General features: G+C 38.0%; 3 protein-coding genes and 1 long non-coding RNA gene across 18 annotated transcripts in view; 2 read left to right on the top strand and 2 right to left on the bottom strand.

Annotated features, from left to right (window-relative positions):
* Positions 1-2019: 2019 nt before the first annotated feature.
* Positions 2020-3352, bottom strand: LOC109535395. The gene is made up of 5 exons (XM_048660465.1): positions 3241-3352; positions 3041-3190; positions 2642-2989; positions 2415-2588; positions 2020-2356 (listed from the first exon to the last, which is right to left on the bottom strand). Exons 1-5 carry the CDS (start codon positions 3320-3322, stop codon positions 2343-2345), a joined length of 768 nt encoding a protein of 255 aa, XP_048516422.1. The 5' UTR covers positions 3323-3352; the 3' UTR covers positions 2020-2342.
* Positions 3353-4089: 737 nt separating this feature from the next.
* LOC109535391 (probable phospholipid-transporting ATPase IA) lies at positions 4090-27741 on the bottom strand. Of its 15 annotated transcripts, XM_048661543.1 has the most exons (25): positions 27568-27741; positions 26226-27247; positions 25900-26072; positions 16284-16416; positions 13840-13996; positions 13600-13783; positions 13238-13398; positions 12981-13187; positions 12644-12921; positions 12476-12579; positions 12198-12419; positions 11524-11750; positions 11346-11468; positions 11116-11294; positions 10827-11065; positions 10615-10770; positions 10345-10562; positions 10114-10268; positions 9787-10064; positions 9618-9736; positions 9432-9566; positions 9263-9361; positions 7983-8014; positions 7423-7502; positions 4090-5095 (listed from the first exon to the last, which is right to left on the bottom strand). In XM_048661543.1, exons 4-25 carry the CDS (start codon positions 16378-16380, stop codon positions 4949-4951), a joined length of 3597 nt encoding a protein of 1198 aa, XP_048517500.1. In that variant the 5' UTR covers positions 16381-16416; positions 25900-26072; positions 26226-27247; positions 27568-27741; the 3' UTR covers positions 4090-4948. The 15 variants fall into 15 exon arrangements, with proteins under 15 accessions (XP_048517500.1, XP_048517514.1, XP_048517499.1 ...); XM_048661557.1 differs by lacking the exon at positions 16284-16416; XM_048661542.1 differs by lacking the exon at positions 25900-26072 and having other exon boundaries at positions 27568-27740.
* LOC125502662 (coagulation factor V-like) lies at positions 19924-21574 on the top strand. Its single transcript, XM_048661558.1, has 2 exons — positions 19924-20051; positions 20202-21574. Exons 1-2 carry the CDS (start codon positions 20001-20003, stop codon positions 21534-21536), a joined length of 1386 nt encoding a protein of 461 aa, XP_048517515.1. The 5' UTR covers positions 19924-20000; the 3' UTR covers positions 21537-21574.
* The window catches only part of LOC125502663, a 3053-nt gene continuing 2727 nt past the window's right edge, over positions 27669-27994 (top strand). The window contains exon 1 of the long non-coding RNA XR_007280430.1: positions 27669-27733. This is a non-coding gene — a long non-coding RNA (uncharacterized LOC125502663). The remainder of the gene's footprint in view (positions 27734-27994) is intronic.

The raw sequence follows: 27994 nt of genomic DNA, 5'->3' as shown, positions 1-27994 counted from the left end.
ATTTTTTATAGACGAAAAAATTTAAAATAAAATAGCGCTGTCCGTTGATTTTCTACACAATTACAAAACTTTAAGTTCAAAAGCCGCTCTTCACCACTATGACGCACCACACTTAAAACTTGGGTAAATTGTGAATATTTGCTTTTCAAAGGTTTTCAATTGCTCTTTAGCAATGTAATATTTGGGTTTTGATTTTTTAATAGAGTTTCCATAGAAAATCAGGACACAAAAATGGCGTTTGCTTATGACTTGCAGCTAGCATTAGGCATTTATTAGTTAAACATAAAAAATTCATAACTCGTAAAATCATACAGATTTCAAGCTGCAGCTTTGGCCTTTTATTTAGAAAATCTTGCTTTCCTACTCAGGAAAATTGTAATCACTTCGGATGGTCCTTTGATTTTCTGCAATCTTCCCAACTTGCAAGTGAACGTGTTTAAAGTGAGGTGCATCGCAACTTTGCAGCTTTGTGTCGCAAAATTTCCAACTCCCAAAGCTGGTAATGGAAAGAACTGAAACTCTCGTTTTGGTTTGAGAATGTCTCTCGGAGTTAATCTAGAAATTTTCAATAAAGTCGGGCTTTTGACGGAGTTTCCAGAAACTTCTAAAATTGGCGTTAAAAACAGTTCCACTTCCCTTCTATAACTCCGAAATTCGGAAAGCTAAAGATATGAAAAGTTACAAGTCTATTGACAAGATAATGATCTATAAATTTAGAAAATTTGAATCACATCCCGCAGTAGAATGATTTTATTAAAAATTTAAAACTTTACGTTAAAAAGGAATAAGCCGATCAAATTTGCTGCTCTCCGCCTAAACCTTCGTCCCAAAATTAGGAAGTTAAAGATACAAAACTTATGAAGTGCCGTGAATTGACTATTGGCAACAGACCAAAAATTGCACACTTCAATACAAAAAGTCCGATTCTTTGATTCCATTCAGTGTGTACACACCCATTCCTATTATTCAAATGTTTATAGATGACGAAATTTTCAATAAGCTGCCGGTTTCAGTTCATTTTATAAGTAATTACAAACTTTACTTCTGTGCAGCTCTCCGCCCAAAAATTTATAACTCCAAAAATGGGCAAGCCAAAGATGTAAAACTTTGAAACTGGATTAACAAAACCATTGGCTATGCTATAAATAGGACAAATTGCAACCAAATCCGGTCACTCATTGGTTTTATAGAAATTTTTAAACTTTATGTTTAAAAGTCGCTCTCCACCACTCGCCCGCACTCTGTTCAAAAATTTATAACTACCAAAATAGGAAAGCTACTAACGTGAAACTCTAGATCCTAATTGCGGAAGAACGTCTTTACAAATGCCAAAAGTTTCAATGAAATTATGCGACCTTTTAATTTTATACAAAGTTCCAAACTTTACGTTTAAAAGCAATGTGACATTCAAGTTCCTCAATTTTATTGAAAATTTCAAACTTTACGTTAAAAAGCTAGGGGACCGCTTCAACTGTGAAACTTTAGTGGTGCATTAACATGATAAATTTTTTAGACGAAAAAATTTCCAATGAAATAGCGCAGTCGTTGATTTTCTACAAAATCACAAAACTTCACGTTCAAACGCCGCCACTATGACGCACCCCGCTTAAAACTTCATAACTCAGATATTTGAAATATACTGATTTTAAATACATGAAATTGGTCATTCTCTGAATCCCCTACAAAGTCTGATCCAAACTTATAAATCCCTGTACAAAATCCCATTTTATATCAATTGATTTAATGGGGTCAAAAGGCTACCACCTGCCCCTGTATATGACACAAAACGGTCTCTAATTTACTTGGCGTTAGCCGACCTTCATTCTACTATTTGCCCATCATTACCAACACACAACTTTTATGTTTATTGTCGACGTTCAAACAAAGAAATATTATTTTATCTGTTATTCCTTCGTTTAAACCGGTTAAAAATGGATCTATCAAATGGAAATAACGACCTCGATATGCATGCAAGGACTGTTCAGTTAAACAATCGATTATTTGATTTAAACATTGCTAACTGGTGTGATGGTTTAATTAGGCAATAATAATTTTACATCTTAAATGCGTACGAAATTAAATCGTGAAAACAAAGCAATATAATAATTACAGTAATTTGGACTGGAAAATCCGATTTGCGTTGGATGTAATGTCGGCTTTTACGTAATGGGGGGAAAATGGAAAAACGCCATGCCCATTAATGACTAAATCTTGTTTTTTTCGGTTAGTTAATTAGCGGTCTTTCTCGATAGGAATCTGCTGTGTGAGGCATTTTTAAATGAATTGATTCGATTTATTTAGCCATAAAAATATGTAATTTTCTAAACTGTTGTGGTTGAATGTTACCCTAAAATACCTGCAATATAAAATTGTTACATTTTACAGGCATTTTAATACTTCGATTCGTTACATACTCGGGATATTAGCCAAAGTCTCAATACCTCCTTCTACAACATGTGCAATACCAGATGGAGACAACACTTGCTCCCAGTGGGTGACGTTGAACAAATTGCTGCTAATAGTTCCGTTCGTAAACCCAAACAGATCGCGAAGATTCCCCAGCAAAACGTCTGTTCGTTCAGCTCCTCCTGGATTCACATATAAAACTCAATCCCTCATTTTTTTCTAAGCATTCACTTACTCAACAGCCCACGAAGAAAAACCCTCCATACATCCCGAAGCATTGGCAAGTTGCTGAATAATTCTGGAAGCCCATGAGCTCTGGATAAGAAATATCCAGCCAAGCGGGCAAAGTAAGTCAAAATGGGCCAATCTACAGAGACCTCGTAGAATGAGTTCAAGTCCAAAGCAGCTGAACCGTTCAATGCAGGCAAATTCGGATTATTCAACGTGGAGTTATCCGGACTCTCTGGGTTAGAGCTATTGGAACCTCCACTGCCGGTCTGTTGAAGAATCAACTGCTTGACAGATGGAGGAATAAGTGAGAAGATCACTTTCAGCTCGTTGGTGTTGTTCAACCATCTGGTAACTGAAAAAGCATAACTGAAACTGCCCGGATATGGCTGGAAATGGGGCTTACTTGAAATCAGCTCCAGCTCAAACACGCTTATACAAGTGGAGGAGTTCGAGGCTCTAGTTTTAAGCCCTTTATGGTGCTTCTGATGGTGTTTAACACTTCCATGGGAATGATGTGACTGGCGATGAAGATCCTTTATATGCGGTCTGGTTTCTGCAGCAGATGGCGATAAAAATCAGCCACAAAAGTAAGCTTTAACTCACCATCTATGGACCCAGCTTGGATTATTCCCAAGAAGACCATCCAGAACACCAAAACACTCAGAAACACCCAAGAAGGATTCATAATGACTCTTCCTATCTCGTGGGCAGTCGAACGCTTTTATAAGGTCAGAAGGTATACAAAATATGCCAAGAGCGTCCCGAAAAACAGATAAAAATGCAAATTCGAATAATTACACAGAAAAACACTGGCATGTTGCATGAGTAAGTGAATAGTTTGCATAGCTTGCTTTATTAATAAGGACGTTTTCTGCTATCGGCCTCGTAAATCATCCTATTAGTCGCTTGCATGGAAAGTTACTCAACTGATGACAGGATAAAAATTGACAATTTTTCAAAGATCTTGCAACTTTGCAACCTATGAATTCCATGGAACTTTCTAAACTGCTTTTGAAATTTTGGAAGTTGCCAAAACAAGCTGTAACATTTAGCAATCTGCCCTCGTAAATGGCAAAAGAGCGACAAAGCCAGATATTTCCGATATGTTGCGCTCTCTCTGGCCCACGGCGACAGCTCCCAGGTAATTCGTTTGCTGCCTACCAGGTGCGTTCGATCAGTAACAACTCACTGAACACACAAGGAAGGAAGCAGGTGTGTACACACTGAAGAAAATCCAGTCAAACGATATTTTTTTTGTAATAAATTGTGTATTGACTGTAGACTTTATTTCCTCTTAAATTCACCAGTTTGACTTCAATGGACTATATTCCTCCCTTTGTTGAAGATTTATGAGGCTTCTGAGAAAGTGATGATTGGGAGCAATCTGGGAGATTAATTACAGACCTTTAGAGTTATTTTGAAACGATTGAGCGTGTGAATAAAACAACCAAATAAAACAAAATTAAATACCCATTTATTATCAACAATCGAAGAACTTCAAATAGTACATAAATTATTTAAAACCACATTGCGATAAGCCGAACGCTTTATACCGTACACGTTTCACATTTGTAAAGAATTTAAAACAGACGATTTGGTATTGTTGTTATTGTAGAAATAGAGTTATTAAAAATTAAACAACGGAAATTCAACAGAGTCCTATAAAATACATCTTTTAAGGCTTATTATAGTTTTGTAACCCTAATAACATCAAGTATGTCGGCGGCGCTTCACTTCCCAACCTATTTTGGTGTTGCAGAAAATATTCTTTTACATAAGTGAAACACCCAACCGATGCTGTAGTAAACATTTGCACTTTTAATCCTACTTTTGCTAGTTAAAATTTGATTTTATACCTCTAGTTTAGGATGACTTAACTCTGTAACCAAAAACTCCTCATTATCTGCACCTTGAGAGAAAACATCTACGGTGTAAATTATGTATAAAAACTAAAAATGCGAAAGGCACATTTATAGTTTAGACTTACACAGGGTGAGACAGAAAAGCCAAAAATTTACTGCCCCATCCTGTATATGCGTAATTATTTAGCTACAGTTTTGAGTTCTACTCGATATTTAGTAGAGGAGACAACAGCGGCATAATCAATAGCAAACAAGTGAAATTTTGTCTTTTGCTTTTGCCCCTGCCAATCAGATATTTTTAAACATAATTCTTCCAGACTAAGTCTTCGTGATTGTTCAAGTTTTGATACATTCATCCGTATGAAACGTTCCGGTTTCTAATCTAATCAGTGCAACTAAGTTGACGGTGTTTATGAATAAAAAAAGGTAGTTGTTTAAGTCGAAATTGGCTAAACACTGTAAATTGTTTCCCGATAAGGGAGCTTTTTCGTTGGCAGTTTACATGCCATCGGGCTTCGGTATATTGGTGTCATAAGCTCTGATAATGTCCGTTTGAGAAACAGCGCCACCCTCTTCTTGGGAAAATGCAAAGCCATCTAATTTAACAAAAAATATATACATAGTGAATGAACAACACATTAATAAAATAGAAGACTGATTTGATCTCAAGATGTGCTAATCTCAGGCACCCCCAGGACCGGTTTCGAGCTTATGAGCTCCCATCAGTTGGGTTTAGCCTGAAACTAACGCCACTGGAATGTTTTTCAGATTAATTTGCATATACCACCTTGAATCTCAGGAATATTTGTAAAAATTTACATAAGGGTGTTGTAGGAAAAGTATGCACGCATTCGATTCCTTATTAGAAACTTTGCATTAAAAAAAATCCCGAAACCACAAGTGACTCAATAACGCTGAAGTCTAGAGCGAAAAGCGAAAAGTAAACAAATTCCTTAATGACATCGCAGGCTTTTTCCCAGTGAACTTGCGATAAACATGACGTGAAAAAATAATCTAGAATAAGCAACACTTAAAGAAAAATCAATTTTTCTCATTAATAATGCAGCTGGAAGGATAAACTGGATGGAAAAACAAATATTTCGTCTAGAGGTGTCCGCGCTAGAACATACGTTTTAGGATAATGAGATAAATTATAAAACCATTAGGAAACCATTTTCCGAGTAATCGTTGGCCGAATGGGAAATTATTTATGGAAAATCGGAAAAATGAAGCTTTGCGCGGTAATGGAGGCCTGATAAAGACATTAGTTAGATACTTTTATATACAACAATTTACAACGAGCTTTATATACAAGCACTAAAAGTAATGAGCATTAAAACATCAAAGTATAAACAGTTATTCAATTTTTTGAATTAAATGAGGATGTTTTTATAAAAAATTCATAACACAACCAAATGCGAAAGTTCAAACTGTGAAACTTTGGGAGCTCATTGCGAAGACATTTGGTTATAAATGTAGAAAATTTCATTCAACTCCCATTATCGGTTCATTTGATAGAAAAATTCCAAATTTTGTGTTATAAAGTAATGGCCCGGTCTAAAAAAAATAATTACTCCCAAAATAGGAAAGCTCGACATGTGAAACTTTGAGAGTCCATTGGGAACAAAATTGGTTATAAACGCTAAAAATTTCAGTCAAATCCGATAATAGGTTGATTTTATCGAAAATTCTAAACTACTATAAGAAGCAATGTGCTACTCAACTGCGCAGCTCTCCCTCTAAAAAGGGACAAATCCCAACCAAAAAAGCAAAGCTTGAGACTTGAAATCTTGGGAGTCCATTGAGAAGACCATTGGTTATAGATGCAAAAAAATTCAATTGAATCCCAAAATTGGTTGATTTTATAAAATATTCGAAACTACGTGTACTACTCAACTCCGCCGTTCTCCATCTACAATCTTATAACTCGCAAAGTAGCAAAGAGACAGGAACTGAACCTGTAGACGGTTACTGACTAGACAATAGTTTTCAAACCTTCAATCAAATCCCGTTGTCCCTTGATTTTATGCGAAATCCCAAACTGTGCGTTATTTTTGCTTCTGCAGTCCTTCGTCGAAAATTTCTTAACTCCCAAAATAGGAAAGCTCAACACTTAAAACTTTGCTAGATGATTGACCAGAGATTTGGCTAAATACGTAAAAAATTTCAGGGAAATCCCATAACTGGTTTAGTTTATAAAAATTCCCAAAATACGATGAAAAGCAATGTGGCACTCAACCACGCCGCTCTTCCTATAAAAATTTTAAATAATTTATAAATAAAAAAAACTCCCCTAATAGAAAAATTAGAGCTTTAAAACTTAAGCAGTTCATTGACAAGACACACGTTTAGAAATGAGGAAACTTCCAATCAAATCCCACGGTCAGTTGATTTTATTCGAAGTTCTAAACTTTAATTTTGAAAAAGCACAACTAAATTCTACCGTTCTCAGGGAAAACGGCAAAAACGCCAGGGATGTGAAACTCTAACAGTTCAGTGAGAAGACTCATATTTAAAAACGTGAAAACTAACAACGAAATCCTTCTGTTTCTTGATTTTATGAAAAAAACTGCCACTCAACTCTGTCGCTCTCCGTCTAAAAACTCCCAAAGAGGACAGCTATCACAGACCGCACATAACGACAGGAACAATTAACAAAATATGTTTCTGTGCAAAAATGTTTGTTTTTTTGCAACTAGAAGATACTAAAAAGCTTCTATGAAATATGTGTAGGAACTTTGGATCGCTTTGGAAAGGTGAGCATTTTAATACGTAGAATCATGTCTAAACGTGCAGTGTTATCGGTTAAAATGACAAAGATGCTTCAAGCTGGGTTAGTAACTTTTCGGGAAATAATCGGGCAATTTGAATTTTTTTATCGTCATCAGCATGTTCCAACTGAACGGAAAGATTGAATACTCACGATCCATTTCGACGTCCTGTTCGATCCTCGGCGTCCTCCGAAAGAAGACGTTCTTGAGCAGCCGAGCGGTCTCAGATAGTCTGCAAGAACCATTCTGATCGAACTACTCCATGGATCATCAAATTACACTTATTTCTCATCAGTTAGCATGAGATGCTGGATCGGTTAGTCAGTACGGATTGATACGTGAAAGGACGTGCTCATGCAAACGTTATGATCCAAAGGAACAAGCTCTACACACATGGCTCCTATTCTAACAGATTAAAGCGCTCAAGCACTACCAACACATTAACCACGCACTAAAATTGCTTCAAATGCGTCCTTCATCGGCAAAGCTTTTCAAAGAGCTTCTGGTGATATTTACATGAAATAATTCTACTCTAGTAGAGCTGGAAAATGAATGAAAGCCAATGGTTCTTTAGAACTCACAAAATTGCCAAGACTTTGGATTTACATTAGAGTCAGTTATACATGAATCTGTCGGTTTGGGCAGCAGTTAGACGGTTAATCCAGCCATGAACAAAGTTAAAGTAAATCTACGGTCTGATCAAGATACTTACATATGGCAAACTGCTCCAACGCATGCATAGGTCTTGCAAACAAAACAAATTATTACACTAAGACAACATGATGTATAATAGTAAAGGGTTTATTGAATAATCCGCATTTTTCCACAGCGATTTCTAGGCAAAACATTTAACTTTGTGGAGAAATCTGGATCATTCCCATGCTAAACATCTACTAACATGATTGATTAATTAAGAAACCTTCCATGCAACTGCACTGAAAAGACGACAAAAATACGTATAAAATGATACAGTTTGGTGGAAATGTTTCAAACAGTGACAGCCCTACTCAACTCTTAATTATTAAAGTAAAACAACCAGCTTTTAGAGTTGAAAGCGCCGCTGCTTCAAGTGTTTAAAGACCATCAATATCTTCGGATCAAAACAAATAGGTTAATTGGTAAAAACACAAATTTGTTAATTTTTAGTAACAGTGGAACAAATCCTCTAGTTTCAATAGAGTTAATTAGAGATGATTTAAAAATTCAAAATTACGAAAATTGTTGCATTTTCCGACATCAACGACTCTTTAAGCGATCCCCGAGGCTTTTGGAATAATGAAAATTACTTGGAAGCCCTAGATTTGGTCCCTCTAGTTATTGTTCAATTGTGCTACTGGTTGCCTTATCTAAGTCCTATATCTATCTAACAAACAAGAGTTCCATTCAGTTCGGCCAGAATAGAGCCCGACTTGGCACAAAGCGATTATGCTTCTTCGCCGTCCACTTTTCGATGTTGCACCACAATGGTCTGAGGCGTTATGGCTTTATTCCGCTTATGCTTCCAGAACTTTAATTTGCTGTTAGAGAAAAACACACATTTGTCCGGGACATTTCATTCGTTTAACTAAAGTGAAAACCAAAATCCAAACACAAATACACAATGCACAAATCGTGGGGCAAAAAACGACAACTTTAGAGTGTAAACTAAAGTTTTTCGATGAAATTTATGGACGATTTGAACATTATGTAGAAGAAACGCCGGACTTGCACCGTTAGGTTAATTTTGGGACTTGTACGTCACAGTGTTTTACCTAAAGCGCCACAATGCGTGCTCTAAAAAAAGCGTTTTTTTTCAAGTAACTAGAAAACAGAAGCCTGAAACCACGATGCCAAAACAACAATCAATGAAAGGAACATGAACCAATCAGCAACCTGATGGAAACTACACTAACCCTGTGGCGATTTGCTTAAACACGCGAAATTTGGAAATGTTAGTGTAATGTTCCATGTCTAAACCTATTGATCTAGTGCACAGAAACGGGTAATACTTACGAATTTTTTGAGTCGCCCCGATACACTTCCGGGTCCCGCTTCCGGATTTCGCTCTCCCTAACCACATCGGTAAGCGTTTTATATGCTGTACTTTGCACTCTGTTGAAGACGATATTGAAAAAGCATTACATAATGCAGCAAAGAGATTAATTGCAATTTGCAAACTCACATTTTCACTACACAATCCGGAATAATTGTGATCACAGGAATGAGGAACAGGCCCATCCAGAACACGGCACTGCTAAAGATCATAATATACATGCCGCACATTACGCTACCAATGGGAATAGTTGGCCAGAACAAACTGAAAAAGGGTCCAAAATCAAACAATTTCCTCCCTGACTCTACAACTTACCTGTATATTATCACGAAAACAAACCATAGAACTATTGAGCCCCAAATGGCGCAATGTGTAGGCCACGGCCAAGAGTTCGTTACTAAACCAGCCTTCAAACACACTGTCACTACTACATACTAAAAACCAACTAGTTAAAGCGGAAAAACTGCACAATCCCCAGCCTTACTGTATAAACTGCATTTCCTATCACCAAGTAGCCGCCTTCTTTGCCATTGATCCACAAAACATCGTGCTGAGTGGCCAATACGGGCAGCCAAAACAACAGAGCAGAATGCACCAAAGAGTTGATAATCCACATCCAAAACACCTTGATGTTGAAGAGTTCGCCGCTTTGGGACGGCTTGTACAACTGGGGGTAGCTGATCATTTTTTCCGCGCTGCAACTCTTATCGAACAATCCCATAGCCAGTGGTGGCAAGGCGGTGAAAAGCACATTGTACAACCCTGCAAAACTCTTTCAAAATCCCGCAAGTAAACCGAGGAGCTTCGTTACCTATTGACCATCTTTCGAAGAGAATTTGCCCGGACCAGCCCGAGTAGATCGCGAACCACAACTCAATAACATAGAGGCAAATGTTTTTGTAGAAACTGTATAAAATCAACTTGCACATTCTGGAGTAGTTCCATGCGCCATGCACCAACAACAGCCTGCAAATGAGCAAAAAGTTCTCTTCATCGAGCCCTGAAACGTATAAACTGATTCACCCAGAAAATATTCCCTCACCTTAGTAGAAACCGGAACTGGCCTATACTGTAATCACTTGCACATGCAGCCTGCAGGCCTTCAACCCCGGATATTCCAACTCCTACATGAGCCTTCTGGATCATGGCCACATCATTAGCGCCATCTCCAATAGCCAACGTAATGGATTTTGTGTATTTTGTAACGTATTCGACTACTTCGGCTTTTTGCATCGGCGAAACCCGACAGCAAACAACCACCTGGTCAAAAATCCCGATTAGTTGGGGTAAAACACTTAAAACATCCCTTTACCTTGCAAGAAACACACAGCCGAAGAAACTCAGTTCTTAACTCACAAGTGAGTGCATACTTCAAAGTTTTCCCGTCAATAATCAGGGCGATTTCGTTTGGTTTCTCCAAGTTCTCCCCCAGTTCATCACAGTGGCGCAAAATAGCCTCCCTGACATTCTGCAGGCAACAGTGTGGCAAATTAACCAACATTTAATGGAAAAAACCCGACTTACATCCAGGCCATCTTCATTGAGAATAATCACTTGCATTCCTTGCGATATCAGCCGGCAGGAGTAGCCGATATTGATGGCTGTTTCCTGCTTATCCCCCGTTAAAACCCAAATGTTGATGTCGGCCTTTAAGAGGGTGGCTATGGTTTCAGGAACGCCCTCTTGCAGCTTATCTTCAATGGCGGTGGCCCCAATCAGCTTCAGCTTCCTTTCAATCAGGTTTGCTGCCTCGTCGATTTTTTCTAAAACCCGCTAAAGTGAAGCTTTGCATAATTAGCGGATGAGAACCGACCTTCTCTGTGCTGGATGCTGCAGCACGCTTTATGGTACATTTGTTTCCAGTCTTCGTAGTCGCTTTCCTTCAGCTCTACCACTGCACAGCAAAGGGTGCGCAAACCTTCAGTGGCAAAAGTTTCCAAATGCTGCAATAGCAACTCTCTGTACTCTCTGGATGAGGCGTTGTTATCTAATCTACAAACAGCCGAAAAAGTCAGGGAATTTTCCAAAACTTCCATCGCCAACCTTTCATATATCACAGTATCAGCTCCTTTGCAAAACAACTTAATTTTTCCTTGCGGGTCCCTTACGATAACCGACATCCGCTTGCGGGCTGAAGTAAATTCTAGCACTGTCAGCACTTCGTATCTGAAATTGTTCCATAAAATTCCCTCAAAGGAGATTTTGCCCAAGGCTCAAATACCTTTCGATTTGGCCCAAGGCGGTGATGTCCACATAGTCAGGAGTTCGGCTTTTGAAAACGTATCCGAACTTAGCAGCTCCATAAACGAGCGCTCGTTCGTCTGGAGATGCTGCATGATATACCATGGAACCATCAGGCATTTGCTCTGGGATTACCGTATGGCATACGGACAGAAGCACCAAAAGGTCCTTGATCATCTCAGAGTTCTTATGTTTTTCTTTAAGATGCTACGAAGAAACGATAAGTTGGTTACGATTTTTTCTGAGTTCCACCAAAAGCTTCAACTGATTGTGCAGAAACAGGCTTCAGAAGCGGATGGTGTAAAAATGAAAAACCGCCCAAAAAAAAACTAACTCTTTCTGGTGCTACCAGTGTCTAAAAACCCGTTAAATGGAGCTTCCGTTGTAAAGTGCTCGAACCGATTTTCCGATATCGCAACTGGTTGTTCAGAAGCGGAAGATGTAAAAATGAAAAACCGTGCAAAAAAACTGCAAAGTTGAAAAATTAATTCTGATCCTAACAGTGTCTTGACTTTAGTCTCATTCAAACCACGCATAAAATAAAGCTTCCGTTTTCTAATGCTGAAGATCGCATTCCAATACCTCAACTGATTGTTCAGATATCGGAGCAAATCTCATCCAATGCGTGGAAATAAAACCCACACTTGGACTTACCTGGAAAAGTACTGAATTTTCCGGTGTTTCGGCTGTTCTGTAAACCTCATGGCCTACAGCGCATCTCTTAAACTCCATAATGTTTCTGGTCAGGGTGCCAGTTTTATCGGAAAATATGTACTTAACTTGCCCCAGTTCCTCGTTCAAATTCGAGGTTCTTGCCATCGCTGGAGTGTCGGTTTCTGCGTGATACATTTCGCGGTCCATGTTGATAAAAATAGCCTAAAATCGCAAAACTTGCCTTTTTTCCATTACCAAAACCCGCGGCTAACACCAACCTGTATAAAACGTACCACTTCCAAAGTAACTTGCAGGGAAATGGGGATGAGGTTGTTAAATAGAATCAAAAACGTTAGAAAAGTGTACAAAAAGTTCTCAGTTTCTGCAAAAAGGACGAATAAACTCGCTTAATTTAAAAGCGAACCATTAATTTGAATTCTGGTTACCTTTCAGCCCAATGTAAGAGTGGCTGTCGCCGTTGGCACGTGTCCAAATCACATTAAAAACGGTACAAAGCAGGCACATGACAAAAAGAAGCCCAAACAACAGCAGTATCTGAATGTTGGTCATTTTATCGATGCTGGAACGCTTCAAAGGGGCTTTTGTGGAATTGCGCATCAATTTCGTTTCGTGCCCCGTATAAATCACCAGGCCAAAAACCCAGGACGTGTTCCTTAACATGGCTCCTCTTAGGAGAATCTGATCAGGGCCTATCGGCTCCTGGCTATAAACAACAGTTGCGTAATAAAAAATCTTCTGGTCACTAACAGATGAGTCTCCTACTGTTTGTTGTAGTCCTTGAACACGCCGTTAAACTCGTACAGGTGCCTATTAGGAGGCTCGCACTCCAAAGTACCATTCAGCCTCCTAAAACTCGCCAGATCATGTGTGGTGGTCAATTTGGCAGTACTGGGCAGAGCTTGGCGAATTTTCAGATTAGTTTCACCATCTAGATTAGCAGTCTCGATGAAACTCATACTCTGAGGCTCACTGGAAGTGCCCTGATTAGCAAAAGGAAAACAGCCCAACTAATCAACTACCTGGACGCCAGAAGAACGAGATCGGCAGGGAAGAAGTTGTTGTTTGCCACCTTGACTATATCGCCCACTACTACGTCCTTCCATCGGATGCTGATCCAGGTCTCGTCCCTCAGAACCTCGACTTTGCGATGATTGGTTTCGTCGTCAGCTCGATGTCTTTTCTAATCAAAGTGATTTATTTATAAACCATCTTTTCTTACAAAGTCCTTCACATTTGCTTGTTCCCTTTTGGGTTAAAGTCGTCAATTATTAAGCGATTGCTGCTAAGAACCTTAGAAGTATGAAGAGGGCAGAAAAACTGCCAAAGAATCGAACAATAAACAGAGGAAATGAAGAAAAGTTGGGGTTAAGCGGAAACTTACTATATCTTCTATGATTTCCTTGATGGCAGAAACGGACAGAATGAAGATGAGAGGCACTAAAGTGGTGTATCTGCCAGTCGGAGAGACGTCGGGAATTTGTTGCAGCAGGGCGATCATCAGGAAAAAAATGTTGGCCCATCGTCGGAATTGTTCAAAAAGGAACAACGGCACAAATCTTATAACACTGAAAGAACCCAAGAAATCTTGCGGATAAATGACCAAGCCTCAAAAGAATCTTACCTATATTTGGCGGTGGAAATCCTGTTATTGCAGAATTTAATCAAGGGAGGATAATCCCGGCCGATGGGGATCACTCGATGTTCCTGCCCTTCCAGGGTGTCTCCACTCGTTTCAGTTTCACGATCAACAGCCGATGGCGCAGCCCCATCTTCTTCGTCTGCAACAAATCATTTCCATCCTGAGTACGATCCAAGCCTAGTCAAAATTTGGCAACTATTGTCATTATTGTAGTCACAAATATTTTATTGTCAGTGATTTGCAGATGCAACTTCAGAAGAGTTAGAGGTACTTTTGATGTTCGGCTCTCCAAACATTTGGACCAAATGTTTAGCAAACAATGCAGGTGAAACACACGAAAAACCATGTGTATTTTTATTTTGATTAAACTGACGAAAAAACTGCACAGAAATAAAACATTGTTAAATATCTAAACTGCTCAACAAAACGGACGAATTGCGACTAGTCTTGGAACTGGATTGATCGAAACGATTTGCTTTCTGGTTGAAGCGTTATTTAGTGCTTTTTTTCTTTTCTGATTTATTTCTTTTTTGGTTTTGGCCATTGGTGCAAGTTCCACAAAAGACAATTTTTCCGCTTCGAGCCATTTGGTTTATCTTCAAACTTTTGGTAATGAGATCCAAAGAACTTCATTTTTGTCCAACTAGGAGCATGTGGAATTTTGCAAAATTTGATTGTTTTCATTTGCCCCCCCGTTTATCTGCGATGCTCAATTTTTATTAAAATTCTGCCTAACAAAAAACAAATGGAGCCAGATAACGCTTCAAATAAAAACCAAATCGCTCGAAACAATCAGAATGTTTGCACTTCTAAAGTTAGGGCAACTTTGGCTGTGGCAACTTAATCGTTCATTGGTTGAACAGCTTAATATAAAGCTCAGACCCTAAAAGGGATTCAATTATTGAAAATTAGGACAAATTAATAATTCAAAAAAATAATCAAAAAGGGAAAAGCTGCAAGAAAGTAAATGAAAAAATGTCCAATTTGTTGGCTATTTTTAGTGTTGTAGATGGATAAAGCTGTGGGAAGGGCACAGATCGATTGCCGTTTCATTATTCAATGCAAAGGTTTTTATTGCCACACGCGCCATGTATGATTCGATGGATAATTAATCGAAGGAATTAGAGTGTTGGCTAACAGCAGTTAAATTTTTTTAAAGCAAATTTTACCGTAATATTTGCCCAAAAACTGTTAATAAATCGTTGCTCAATATAAATAAATGGCAAATATCCCTGAAAATAAATTGCTTTATTAGCGCAGCAACGTAATCACAGCTTATTGGTGAATAACTGTGAAGCGTTAAACAGCAATTAGATTTTTGCAACTGCTAAGTCTAAAAGTTTAGTCGGTTAATTTACGACACTTTCTATGAATTGCACTGAAATAACAGTCTGTTATTACCAGAAATTTGTTTGTGAATTTTTATGTTTCTTCCACCATAGTTAATGTACATTTTTAACGAAAATCTGTCGTTATTTGGACACTAAAAAGTCACAGTATTGTGGGTTGTTCTCGACATATTTTTCACAGACCCTGGAGAATTAATGCAAACCAATTAACATCCGGATTCTCAGTGAAACTGAAACTATAAAAGTTGAGTTTTTTTCATTGTTGCTGTAAGAATCATCAATTAACTTCAGCAAGTTGCTCTTTATTGATGAAACTCCAGATAACTCGACTGATAAGGGGAGGATCCCCATCGAGCATCCAACTTACGTGAAAGTCTGCCGAAAAACCGATGCCTCAAGATATGCAAAAGCTCTAAACGACAATCCATCTATCTGGCTCCGGAATTAAATTGCACTGACATAATAATGGCTGGACAATCTGGAAGAATTTTCAAACAACATTTTCCACAAATTGAACCGGACAACGAGGTGTTGAATGTGGGAAAATCGATCGATGCCAAGCGCACCACAGCGCAGCATTACTGGAAACTGTACGAGGTCGGAACGAAACCAGGGAAATAAATAACGCACATTTAACAAAAAAAAATGCAAAACTCTATGAAAAAAGGATTTAGCAATCAAAATCCCCTCGTACATAGAATGTAGTCGCCCAGCTGAATAATTGCTCCGGTCCGAGCTAAATTGGCTCGAACACTACACTTTCGCCTTTAACAGACTCTTCCGCTTGGAAGCAAAAAAACATTTTTTTTAAGTGGTTCCTGGCCAAACAGCAATCAAGTTAATTAGCTAAATGGCCTTGTTACTGAGCAAACAAATGACAATCCCATGAATTCGAGCGAAAACAAATCTGACCATCCCTCGCCCACCAAAGAGCCCACGTGCCCTGGACAGCAAACAATCGATCACCTAACGAAGCAGGTGAATGTTTTATAGGCAATTTTGATAGCCAATTATGAACTTTCTCTTTGAGCATTTCTCGTCCAAACAGCTGCACTTAAACAAGAAAATCGTCCATACCTTGACCATGGTTTTGGGGCTCAGCAATTTCAGTAGCGCTGTTTTGCTGGTCGACTGTGACTTGGTTCAGTTCAATGGTGGAATCGCTGGCAGGCATAGGGGGATTTTTGGAAGATGCGTCTCACTGGACACCCTATAATCAATACACTCTGTATAATATTAATAAGGGAAAATCATCTTTTTTTTATCCCAAGCAAGCATTTTTATAAGCTTTACGTAATTAAAACGAAAATTATCGGTTTTCATCCAATGGAATACGGGGTTATTTAGAGCAGAGCTGGGGAGGTTTTGAAGGTTCGGCGATAAAACGTTCAAATCTGGAGCGTTTACTAAGAAACTAGCTTTTTGTGGCTAAGAAAAGTTGGAATGGTGGAAATTTAATCAAATTAGAGTTGTTTTTTGCCTAATAAGCTTGAGCCAAAGTTTTCGAGCTTATCAACTCTCATCAACTGGGTCTAGCCTGAAATTAACACTCCCGGAGTCGGCAATTTGTAATCGAGAACTCGGTTTTTTTCCGGCAAAATAAATATCGCCTAAATAAATTCAAATGTATATTTTTAGGGTAATTTATGGCCTCTTTCCATCATTTGTTTGCTTTATCATCGATTTAAAGTAAAAATCAACCAACAAAAAACTGAAATAATTAATATCTATTTATAAAATGTTAATTCATTTGTCACCTGATTGATTTAAAAAATTCTTTAAATTTTCGGTTGTTGTAAAAATTCTAATTGTTTGCTAGCAACAGCTATTAATAAAGATATTATTATTATTAAAAACGAAGAAATTGTTTATAAGCGAAGCACCTCCAATTTACCCTGTATTATCCGTACAATTAAAAGAAACTATAAAATAACACTTTGACTACAAATTTGCAGATAACGTTAAAAACACTCGATGGTGCTTCTTCTCGAGGATTCTGTTTCTTTATTATATTTTCTGAAAAGGCATTGTTTGATAAGAACAAATCCACGTTTGAATTGTTAAAACTGAAGTCGTTTTTTGCCCAAATTTTGTCGAAAACAGCTGAATAAGCACTCAAGAGTATGTATGAATCAGCGATCTCAAGAAGGATTAAATTATTTTAAGTGTTTTGGCAAAATTAGTCATGTTCGCTAGAAGCAATTCACATCAAAAAAATTTGTATTATATTTCATTTCCATAAATTAAATTTGTTTACCACTGTGAATGAGCCACTGAAAAATAACATGACAGGGACAATAAAATTACACTAAAGATCAGGGCGCATTAAATTAAAAACAAATTAAAATAATTTATGGAAATTTCAATCGTTTGCCGTGACCGTTTTATTTTTCTAAACAATTTCCTTCTTTTTCTCGCCGATTTAAGGGAAAAAGTCCCTTTTTGGCACCAAAACACGTTTAACGTATTTACGTCATTATTGCACACACATTTGCACCTAATCTGTAAGGCAAAAATGCAATTAAAAGAAATAAGTGTATGTTGAATTAAAGTCACATTGTCTACCTTAGGACTGGTTTTTTTGTTAGGGGGAGCGTAGAAAATTGCCCGCAAAAGAAACTTTTCACCGACGCGCTCTCTAAGTGAACTGATAAAACCGGCAAAAAAGAGCAAAGCCACCCTTTCCAGTCCGTAAAGTTCGCGGAAAGCGCTCCAACACTTCGCATTACCTCTAATTAGCTGCATTTGGAGTTGCTCAGTTTTACCAGATTTTATCCAAGCAATTTTTCTTTCCACAAAAAATCCGAATATTTCTGTAAACTACCCTTAAATTGTTCTTTGGACGACACTTTCAAGTATAGCAAATTCGGTTCATTGTGCCAATTTTTCAGCGTTTCATTGAGTTAACTATGTTACAAATAGGCGAAAAATTCATTATCCAATACTTCCAGGAATTATCCAGACTTTGAACCTCGTTTGAAACCTTTCTGCGAATGAGACCTTTCGGCTAACGATCCGTGTTGTTTTATAGGTTTCGATATGATGACATTTTGGCAAGGATAAAAGGTAAATTGGAGGCAAACAGCCAATATCTGGAAACTTTCGCTCAGTGGCTTCGGAAAAACTTAATTTTGAGACCATTGAATGCAGCAACAAAAAACTGAAATCAAAGACAAAATTGCTGGCTGTTTCGTTCTTTCGACCACACCTTTTTGCCTTTCGTGTCAGTAACAAGGGGAGAGATAGGAAATAGTCGGGCACTCCTTTTGGAAGCCTCGGGGGTTTATAACTTTTCCCCCGTCACGTCCGACTGTCCGGGCGGGGTATCACACGGCATGATTTTTCATCAAATATTCCTAATTACCAGATTAACAGATACCAACGAACTAAATCGGGGAATTAAACGATTTACGCGATTTTTTATACATTAACAGCATATTACTTGGCCTTAAGCTAAACTTCAAAAATGTGATAAATACACGGAAAACATGTTCAAATCGCCAGACAAATCAACGAAAACCAGAGATCAATTAAAGCCTGAACCGAAAACATTATTGAACGCAAAATTATACGGAAAAACTAAAATGCATGCAAGTGAAACAAAGCAGGGGTTTGGAACCACTGTATTGGAAAAGGAACAAAGCTATAAAATTGAATTGGGGGGCCGTTCTGGTTAACGCGGGCGAACTCTGATTCGTCCGTTCTCTCAACTTCCACGCGATTGGCCGCGTAATAAATCGGACGCCCACAATATGCTTCATTTCGTTTTAATACAGATGTTAGCGGTTCTGCTTTCTTGCACTCAGGCAGGTGATGGCTTTTAAGGGTTTAAACCCAATTTTCTTAGGATTAAAAATCGAAAAATTCAAGAGAATGGAACTGGAACAAACAATAATACGAGATTAAATTATGAATCATWAAAATTAAGCGACTTTGCAGATAATCCGACTTTTGGGTAATTGCTTGAGAGTTACTCAGAGAGATTAATCGAGATTAAGTTGTTTTYAGTTGAATCAATRAAATGCCAGCCAGGATTGCGATTATGCATRAAACTATGAGAAAATTAAATAAACTGTCTGGTAATTTCCAATCCCAACAATCAATAGACAATGGAGTGATTTAGCAAACTAAAGCAAATAAATAAATGAAAAATCGACAATAACCTTACCACCCACGAATCGGATCAAATTTAAACCAACGTGCTAATAAAACCTGGCCGATTACTAACTGAGATAAGAAAAATAATCTTAATTATGTTTAGCTGAGAGCAGATTTAAAATGGATATCTGGGTAGTAATATTTAAGCTTAAGATTCTTATCAATTTGGGACTTTTCGATTTCCAAACCTAGAAATTACATTGATTCATACCGGGAAAACCGGATTCATAAGTTAGCTGGAACAGTACAGAAATGAACAATATGCCACTTCCCAAGAGATTTCGGTAACATGTCAACCTCAAGCTTAAAGTTGCGTCCAAATTTAGCAAAAGTTGGTTCATTTCACACGTTTGCAATAAATCCTAGGTGAACTTGGAAGAAATACATCAAACAGCTCCCAATTTGGGGCATCCAGACAAGCGTTCCAATTGCTTTAATTGTTCACAACTAGGAACCGACATGAATCACACTAATTGCCTAGATAAGCACACAAAGATCGATATATTAGTATCAAATTTTGCAGATTAGAATTACTGATTATTTTCCCTATAAATGAAGAACGGCAGCATTTTGAAGCCAATACAGTTGACTGTCGCTTAGCTGTATTGACTATTTAAGTACTGCAGTTTCCTCAAGATGAATATACAGGTTTTGGTCTCCATTGTCACCGTAGCTGGATTAGCTTTGGTAAGTTGAAATTATCCATTTAAAATATGCATTGAAACTTGCCCAACTGGAACTCTTTATTTTAATTAAAATTATAACACTTTCAAAGCTTTCAAGCTCCAAATTTTTCCTAATTATCCGCGTACTAATTAGGATATTTCACTTTCTTAGGTTTTGCAAGTATCTGCAGCTGATTGGCAGCAACCACATCATCATCATCATCACCCAAAACTGGGGTTGAATAACTCAACAGTGTCTCCAAATGTGAGCAGCTCACCGAATGTGCCAACGCTTAAACCAAATGTTACCATTTCTCCTAATTGGACTTCTCCTTGGGATAATGTTACAACGATTTCTCCGAATTTGACCACACTTGAACCAAATGTGACTATTTCTCCCAACTGGACCACTCCTTGGGATAACGTAACAACAATTTCTCCCAATTTGACCACGATTGAACCAAATGTGACCATTTCACCCAACTGGACCACTCCTTGGGCTAATGTTACGACAATTTCTCCCAATTTGACCTCACTTGAACCAAATGTTACAATTTCTCCCAACTGGACTACTCCTTGGTCAAACATCACGACAATTTCTCCGAATTTGACCACACTTGAACCAAATGTGACTATTTCTCCCAACTGGACCACTCCTTGGGATAACGTAACAACAATTTCTCCCAATTTGACCACGATTGAACCAAATGTGACCATTTCACCCAACTGGACCACTCCTTGGGCTAATGTTACGACAATTTCTCCCAATTTGACCTCACTTGAACCAAATGTTACAATTTCTCCCAACTGGACTACTCCTTGGTCAAACATCACGACAATTTCTCCGAATTTGACCACACTTGAACCAAATGTGACCATTTCCCCCAACTGGACTACTCCTTGGTCTAATGTAACGACAATTTCTCCTAACTTGACATCGCTTGAACCAAATGTGACCATTTCTCCCAACTGGACTACTCCTTGGTCTAATATAACGACAATTTCTCCCAATTTGACCTCGCTTGAACCAAATGTGACCATTTCCCCCAACTGGACTACTCCTTGGTCTAATGTAACGACAATTTCTCCTAACTTGACATCGCTTGAACCAAATGTGACTATTTCTCCCAACTGGACTACTCCTTGGTCTAATATAACGACAATTTCTCCCAACTTGACCTCGCTTGAACCAAATGTGACAATTTCCCCCAACTGGACTACTCCTTGGTCTAATCTTACGACAATTTCTCCTAATTTAACAAGCACCAGTCGTCCAAATGGAACGACTGGACCTGCAGACTGGAACACCACATGGATAACACCAAACGTTACGGGACTCTATCCGAACGACACCACGACTCCATTCTGGAACTATATGGAAGAAAGAAGGCGAATCGTTTCTTCATACTTTGAAACAGTCATCAGGAAGTTCTGGAGGAGAGGAGAGAGTGCACCTGTTCAGGTCCAAGAATTTCATAACATTGAAGAAGAAGACGGCCAACAATAAGATGAAGCATGCGAATTGAAATAAATGAGTTATTTTGATAAGCTTGTTAAATTTCCATACTGATCACGGATGTTCCAATAAGAACGATGGATTTAATTAAAACTTAATTAAGTATTTAAATAAAACATATATATTTGTGGCATAAGTTTGAAACATTTATTTAAAATTGAAGTACCTACACAGCCCCGGCTTTGCTGGCACGGAAGTGATCTTTTCAGAGAATTTTCTAGGACAGTTGCGCATCAATTTTGCGATATTTCAGAGATACAGTGTTGAATTTCATCTTTTAAGGCTTCAATCGTTGTATTTGTTCATATAAACTTGAAAAAACCCCAAAGAAAAAAGTCCAAAGGAGATAAATCGCATGATCTGGGAGGCCAATGCCGATCTACAAAACGAGAAATAACACGACCAGGAAATGACTCGTGCAGTAATTCAACAGATTCTCTGGCTGTATGGCATGATGCACCGTCCTGTTGAAACCACATGCTGTTTGGATCCATATTTTGCAATTTTGGCACAAAAAAGTTAGTTAACATTTCATGATAAAGAGCACCACTCACGGTTAATGCTTGATCAACTGCATTTGCGAAGAAAAATGGTCCAATGATGCCTCTAGCAGTGCACACTAAACAGTGACTCTTTTTGGATGCATTTTCAAATCAGTGGATTCATCAAATTCAGAAGAAAATGGGCCTCGCCACTAAAGATGATTTTCGTTGAAAAATCAGCGTCCAATTGTCGTTGTTCCAAAATCCAGTCTACAAAGGTGCTTCGTTACCTATTTTCCGGCTTTAGCTCTTGAGCCAATTCAAGTTCGTACGCATGAAGCTTCAAAGCTTTTGTTACAACACCAATTTCTTGAGCTCTATGCCGAATTGATGTGGTTGGGCTTTCCTCAACATTTGAGGAAAGCGTGTTTCTGTTTTCCCTTCATTAACAGACCCAGTTTGCTGAAATTTCTTCATTAATTTTCTCACAGTGGCTTCAGTTGGAGTATTCCGACGGCCCTTTGCAGATTTATTTTTTCTTTGTTGATTCTGTTCATTTATGGTCAAGTAACCGTTCAACAATTTTATTTTTATTTTCTTACAAGGAAGTTATAAACAATTACGTCACTAGACACAACTTTGATGTTGGGCTTGCATTTCGTACACGTTGTGCCGGCGTTTACTTTTTCTTCAAGCCAACTTTTAAGGGTGCTTAGTGAGGTTTAGTTGGAGATTTGAAGAAAATGACTGAGTGTAGCAGTACTACGGTGTCTACAGTAGAAAAAAACGTTTGTAAAAGTGCCTTTGGACGAAAAACGTCGAAAACTGTGGCTTCAAATGGCGCGACGAAATCCCAAAGAAATCTCGACGAAAAGCTGCATTTATGTTTGTGAAGACCATTTTGCAGTAAGTTTTATTACATATTTTCTTCGTTCCTCTGAAGTAAATACCGAAAGTAGATACCATTTAGATTAATTATCACATGTATACCTATACTTTTTAGCTTGAAAACAACATGGAAAATTATATGGAATGAAAAACGATAGGGGTTCGAAAAATAATGAAACCAGACTCAATTGGGAACTTTAACGTTTATTTTATTTCTTTAATATATTTGCCTATCTATAGAAATCGGGCACACCAAATATCAGCCCTTAAACCGTAATATTTAATTTTCAGTAAACAATTCAAGTTGTGACCGGAGGCTATTCATTTGAAACGACACTAAACGCGCTGGAATGGTCGTGACGTCATAGCGCTAGTTCGTTCGATCGGAAGGCAATACGGGAATACGGTTAGTCGTTGAATTGTCTGGGTGTTTGACCGTTCAGAATTCGTGCTGTGCTTTATTAATAGTGGAAGCAACAAAAAAACAGTATTACAAATGATGAATGGTGCCACTGTGTCCTAGCGCAACTTTTTGCAACGCCAGATAGGCTATTTATTCGAGTACCACGAGATAAAAGCCGGCTTTTAAAATGTTAACACATATTTTTATGCAACTTTAATATTATTTATTAATTCTAGCTGAAAGAAGAAATGGATAACTATGTTAAATTCAAGTTAATGGGAGGTCTGAAAAAAATGAAGGCTAATGTACTTGTAACTTGCACTCATCTACTGCAGAATCTCCATAAGAATACCTTCCCGATCTGTAAATAACGTTTTTTTTAATTAACATTGTTATTCTTAGTAACTAAGGATATATTTAATCATTAACGCCAATGTTATTTTTTTGTTGAATCACTTGCATTTCGATCAATATGTACTGTTTGAATTTTAAAAATTAGAGCCATTAAAAACCCAATCTAACATTTTATCTATTTATATTATTATCGAATAAGTAAAACTATTGACTATTTTGTCTATAAATCTACCTGTTAGCTTTACCACCGCGAACTTCAGCAAGAGTAAAACTTTCGGTGTTTTTAACGTAAGATGCCACCTTAAACATATCCACTAGTGGTAAGATGCCAGATTGTCCTTTTACAAAACCTGCGCCAGTCATTTTGCAAAATTTTATTTTTCTTCTAATACACTATAGAAACGGTTTAACGATAATATCAAACCTGAGGTTACATGTTTACAGGCTCCGCATTGCAGCCGCCACGGCCGACTAGCTATTTGACGTCACAACTGGTCCCAGCCAATGACAACGCTTTACAAGAAATATTTTAATTATATAGTTTTTAGTTGCTTATATTAATTACATATAAAAATCTAAGATAATTCAAAATTATATCTGGGCCTAATGACAGAAAATCTATTTATAATTGAACTAATAAAACAATTTACTCAATTAGACACCACAAGTATATATTTAGTATTACAAAAAATGTGCCTTGATAAAAGTTTTGCAGAATTAGGTGACGATTTTTGGGTTTCTACAAGTACCCACTGGTAGTAGAATTTTTTCAAAGTCCGATAAACCAATTAACCGGATGTTGAAAAGTTTGATAACGTGGATGCCAGCTGATAAAGTCCAAAAAGTCTTCCGATACCTCTTAGAACATGTTTTAGCAAAGTTTATGCTATAATAGATTGCTTAGAAATTGAAATTCAAAAAGCAGAAAATCCAATCAAACAAGCTTCAACGTGGTCTGATCATAAAACATTCAATACAATAAAGTATCTGATATCTTCCACACCAGACGGAATAATTGCGTTAATTTCACCTGGCTTTGGTCCACGTACATCTGATACTGTGATTGTCGAAAAAAGTGGATGGTTGGATAAGAACAAAACAACAAAAATAAACTAATAAAATAAAACACAAGGTAACTGTAGGGTTTAAATGAACACACAAACTATGTGCGGGCCGGCGTGTCTTGTGACATCAGACCAATCACATGGCGTTTCCACATTTAATACGAAAATATTTTTTTTCGGGATTTATTTTTCTTGCAGTGTATTTATATGCAACAAAATTTGTATTCTCGTATGTTTTTAATTAAAAATAAATTTCATGTAAAGGGCCCATTTCGCGGGCGCATTGGCGTGCAATTCAAAACCGTGTTCTTATTTGAACACCATTAATATGCGTAAATAAATAAATAATCCTGCAACAAATAAATATTGTACCGTGGATGGCCGAGTATCAAACTCTTTCTTCTGCTTCCAACTTTTATTCCACTCGGTACAACTTTAACTACGGAACTGGAACAAACTAACTTCTAAATTAACGTCAACTTCACAAACAATAACAATAACAAACGGAAAACACGCGTTTCCGACTCGCGGGGTTTAGCCTCTTCTGCACTCGGACGCGGCTGTCACTTCACTCTTTTTCGCGTCTGGTTCTCGTCGTCGCTTATATCCTTTTCTCCAGGTATTCCAGATAGTTCTAGAAATCTCCAGAACAGGTGCGAAACTTCCCGCTTGTCAGTGTCATATTTTGACAGTAAATGGGGCCCAAATGGGGCTCCCATTTACTGAAATACCATGAATTTCGATCCCCCATTCCAAACGTGAGTACCCCAGGCCATTTCCGTTACAATATTATAAGTGTATCTTGACGAAATGGCGAATGAATTTATCAAAAAACTGTCGGCGAATTTTTATATACTTGTAGGCTTTCACATAGATCCAATCAAATCCTTTCTTCCTTCCTTTTATATAAATATTTACTAATGATTAGATTAATCAGTTAGAGTCGTATAGTTAGTTGCTATCTAGAGCTAAATTGGATAGTGCCTCAATGCCATTACATTATTGTGTGTGCCTAAACGTTTGAAAGTTTAGCTCAAATAGAGAGGAAAGTCTCTAGTTTTTAAAATATCGAGAAATAATTGAGATTGATTGGGTAAAATCCAGCAGTAAACTGGCCAGTTCAGGACTAAAAAAAGCGGCTTATAGGACTAGTCTCAACTTACCAGTTATCTAAGATTTACAGACCATAAGCACACCGAAGGTTTCAGTCAAACACATTTTGAATATTTGCCGATAGCTTAAATGCGAGCAACAATGAGAGCCACGCATTGAAGTCATGCAACTTGCCTTAATAGGGCTCCGAAACGACAGGGCATGATTCATTGGTTTCGATCACCTGAATAGTGTGACGACTTATTAACTGCATGAAACTGCGGAATTATTTACAGTTCATTGCCAATGCACTCGTTTGGCGCTTTAGATAATTGTAATTATCCCCTTTCGACCACAAGGTTGTTCACAAAAATTGAAATCTAACCAAGCCACTCACCTAAACGCTGCTGATCCAAATCGAAATACGCATTTCTGGTTGGATAATTGTTCATGCCTTTAGCTCACAGTTTCATTTATCACAAACAAAGTCCCTTACACTTATAAAGTTTTACAACCCGTGGATGTTTGTTTGGTACTAATTTCTAATAGTTTTTGAGGTTAAAGCTGGTTCCTCTGATTTTGGCTACACCTAACCCTGCATATGGACTTATGACTTAGGCTGCATTGATAAGTATCTTACTTCACTAGTGAAAACAATGACAAAATTCACACTGCAGTTGAAAAAGTACAAAGAACAGCTTTAATACATAAGGGCACAACCGCATTTGGCTCACATCCATCCAACTGCGTTCTGGATTTTTCGCCTCATCCCAGGACAATTAGCAAGAATTTGGGGGCTGAAACATGGTTGATGAGTGCAGGCTAAATGGTCGACCCACAACCATAGATAAAGACGAGTAGCCCACAACCAGTAGACAGCAATTTTATTTTGGAACGTAAAACGATGATGTTGCGTTCCCAAACTCTTAATTATACTTGTTTAGTTTAATCAGAATTCCCGTTAGTCTCGTCTCGAGTTGTTTCTGGTTTAATGGAACTACCGTCGTGTGTGTGCCTACACAACGAGACAGATATGGGGCTGGAACCAAGAACGCTCCCATCCATTTCTGCTACGGCCAATTGGGCACTTTCTTCGGTTGTATAATAGACAAAGCCGAATCCTCTACTGCGTCCTCCTTCCATCATCACTCTTGCCTGAGTGATTGTTCCAAATGGAGCGAATTCGGCTCGTAGTCGCTCGTCATCAATAGTACCATCCAGGTTTTTAACGTACAAGTTAGCGAGCTCTTCGAATTTGTGTGAACCTGGAATAACGGGATCAACTCGAGGTGGTTGGAATGGAAGTTTCCATTTTGCTTGGGCATTGTGAAGGTCAACGTGCTGCCTCCGCATTGTAAAAGTATTTTGAGTTGATCGGTGGTTGATATGAATCGGAAATATTCCAGAGTTTTCCAAACCCTATCCAAAAACAGAGATGTTAGTTTGGGAGAATAAGACCTGGAACACATTGGAAATTGTGCGACTGGGGCCCCAAATATACAGAGATTTTATTTTTGCAGCCACTATCGGGACAAAATCGATGAATGTGTAAGTTGATTTACTTTCCTTTGAGTTAATTTATCTCTGTCCAATACAATTTGATTTTCATTAGGGAAAGGAAAAATAAACAAAATACGATTAACATCAGCACGAAAGATAAGTCACAGATTATCAAACTATTGAGAATTGCCTTGACTTCCGTATATGTATAACTAGCTAAATCGATTTAATAGTCTTACCCAGTTTATCTTAGTTTCGCCAGTAATTAGTAAGGCCAGAGACAAGACTTGTCTCTGGTAAGGCGTCAAAACCTACTCAAACTTACGTAGAAGACTCATAGATGAAGACAAGAGAAGACGAATTTACTCTTTGCTCACAACCTCTATGATTTGTGGTTGGAACCAGGTAGGAACGGTTGAAAAAATCTAAGGAAACAAATAATGTAAACACGCGCACGCTTGAATTAAGCACCTTTAAGTCAGCGTTTTCTTACCAGATTGCGCCACATTCCTCGCGTACTTGCCTCAGCGTTACAGAATGGACCGAAAATAGGCTCTGTGATTGGCTGTCCCTGCGACGTCAAGTGCGCAATAAGAACGGCGGAACCCACCATAATGTCAATAATAATAATTTGCTTCCGGCCAATACTTGTAAATATTTTTTACC

This window comes from Dendroctonus ponderosae, unplaced genomic scaffold (assembly GCF_020466585.1).
Source record: "Dendroctonus ponderosae isolate FM_Combo_2020 unplaced genomic scaffold, Dpon_F_20191213v2 Dpon_F_20191213_1, whole genome shotgun sequence".
Taxonomy (NCBI): domain Eukaryota; kingdom Metazoa; phylum Arthropoda; class Insecta; order Coleoptera; family Curculionidae; genus Dendroctonus; species Dendroctonus ponderosae.
This window is presented reverse-complemented; position numbering and strand designations above follow the sequence as displayed.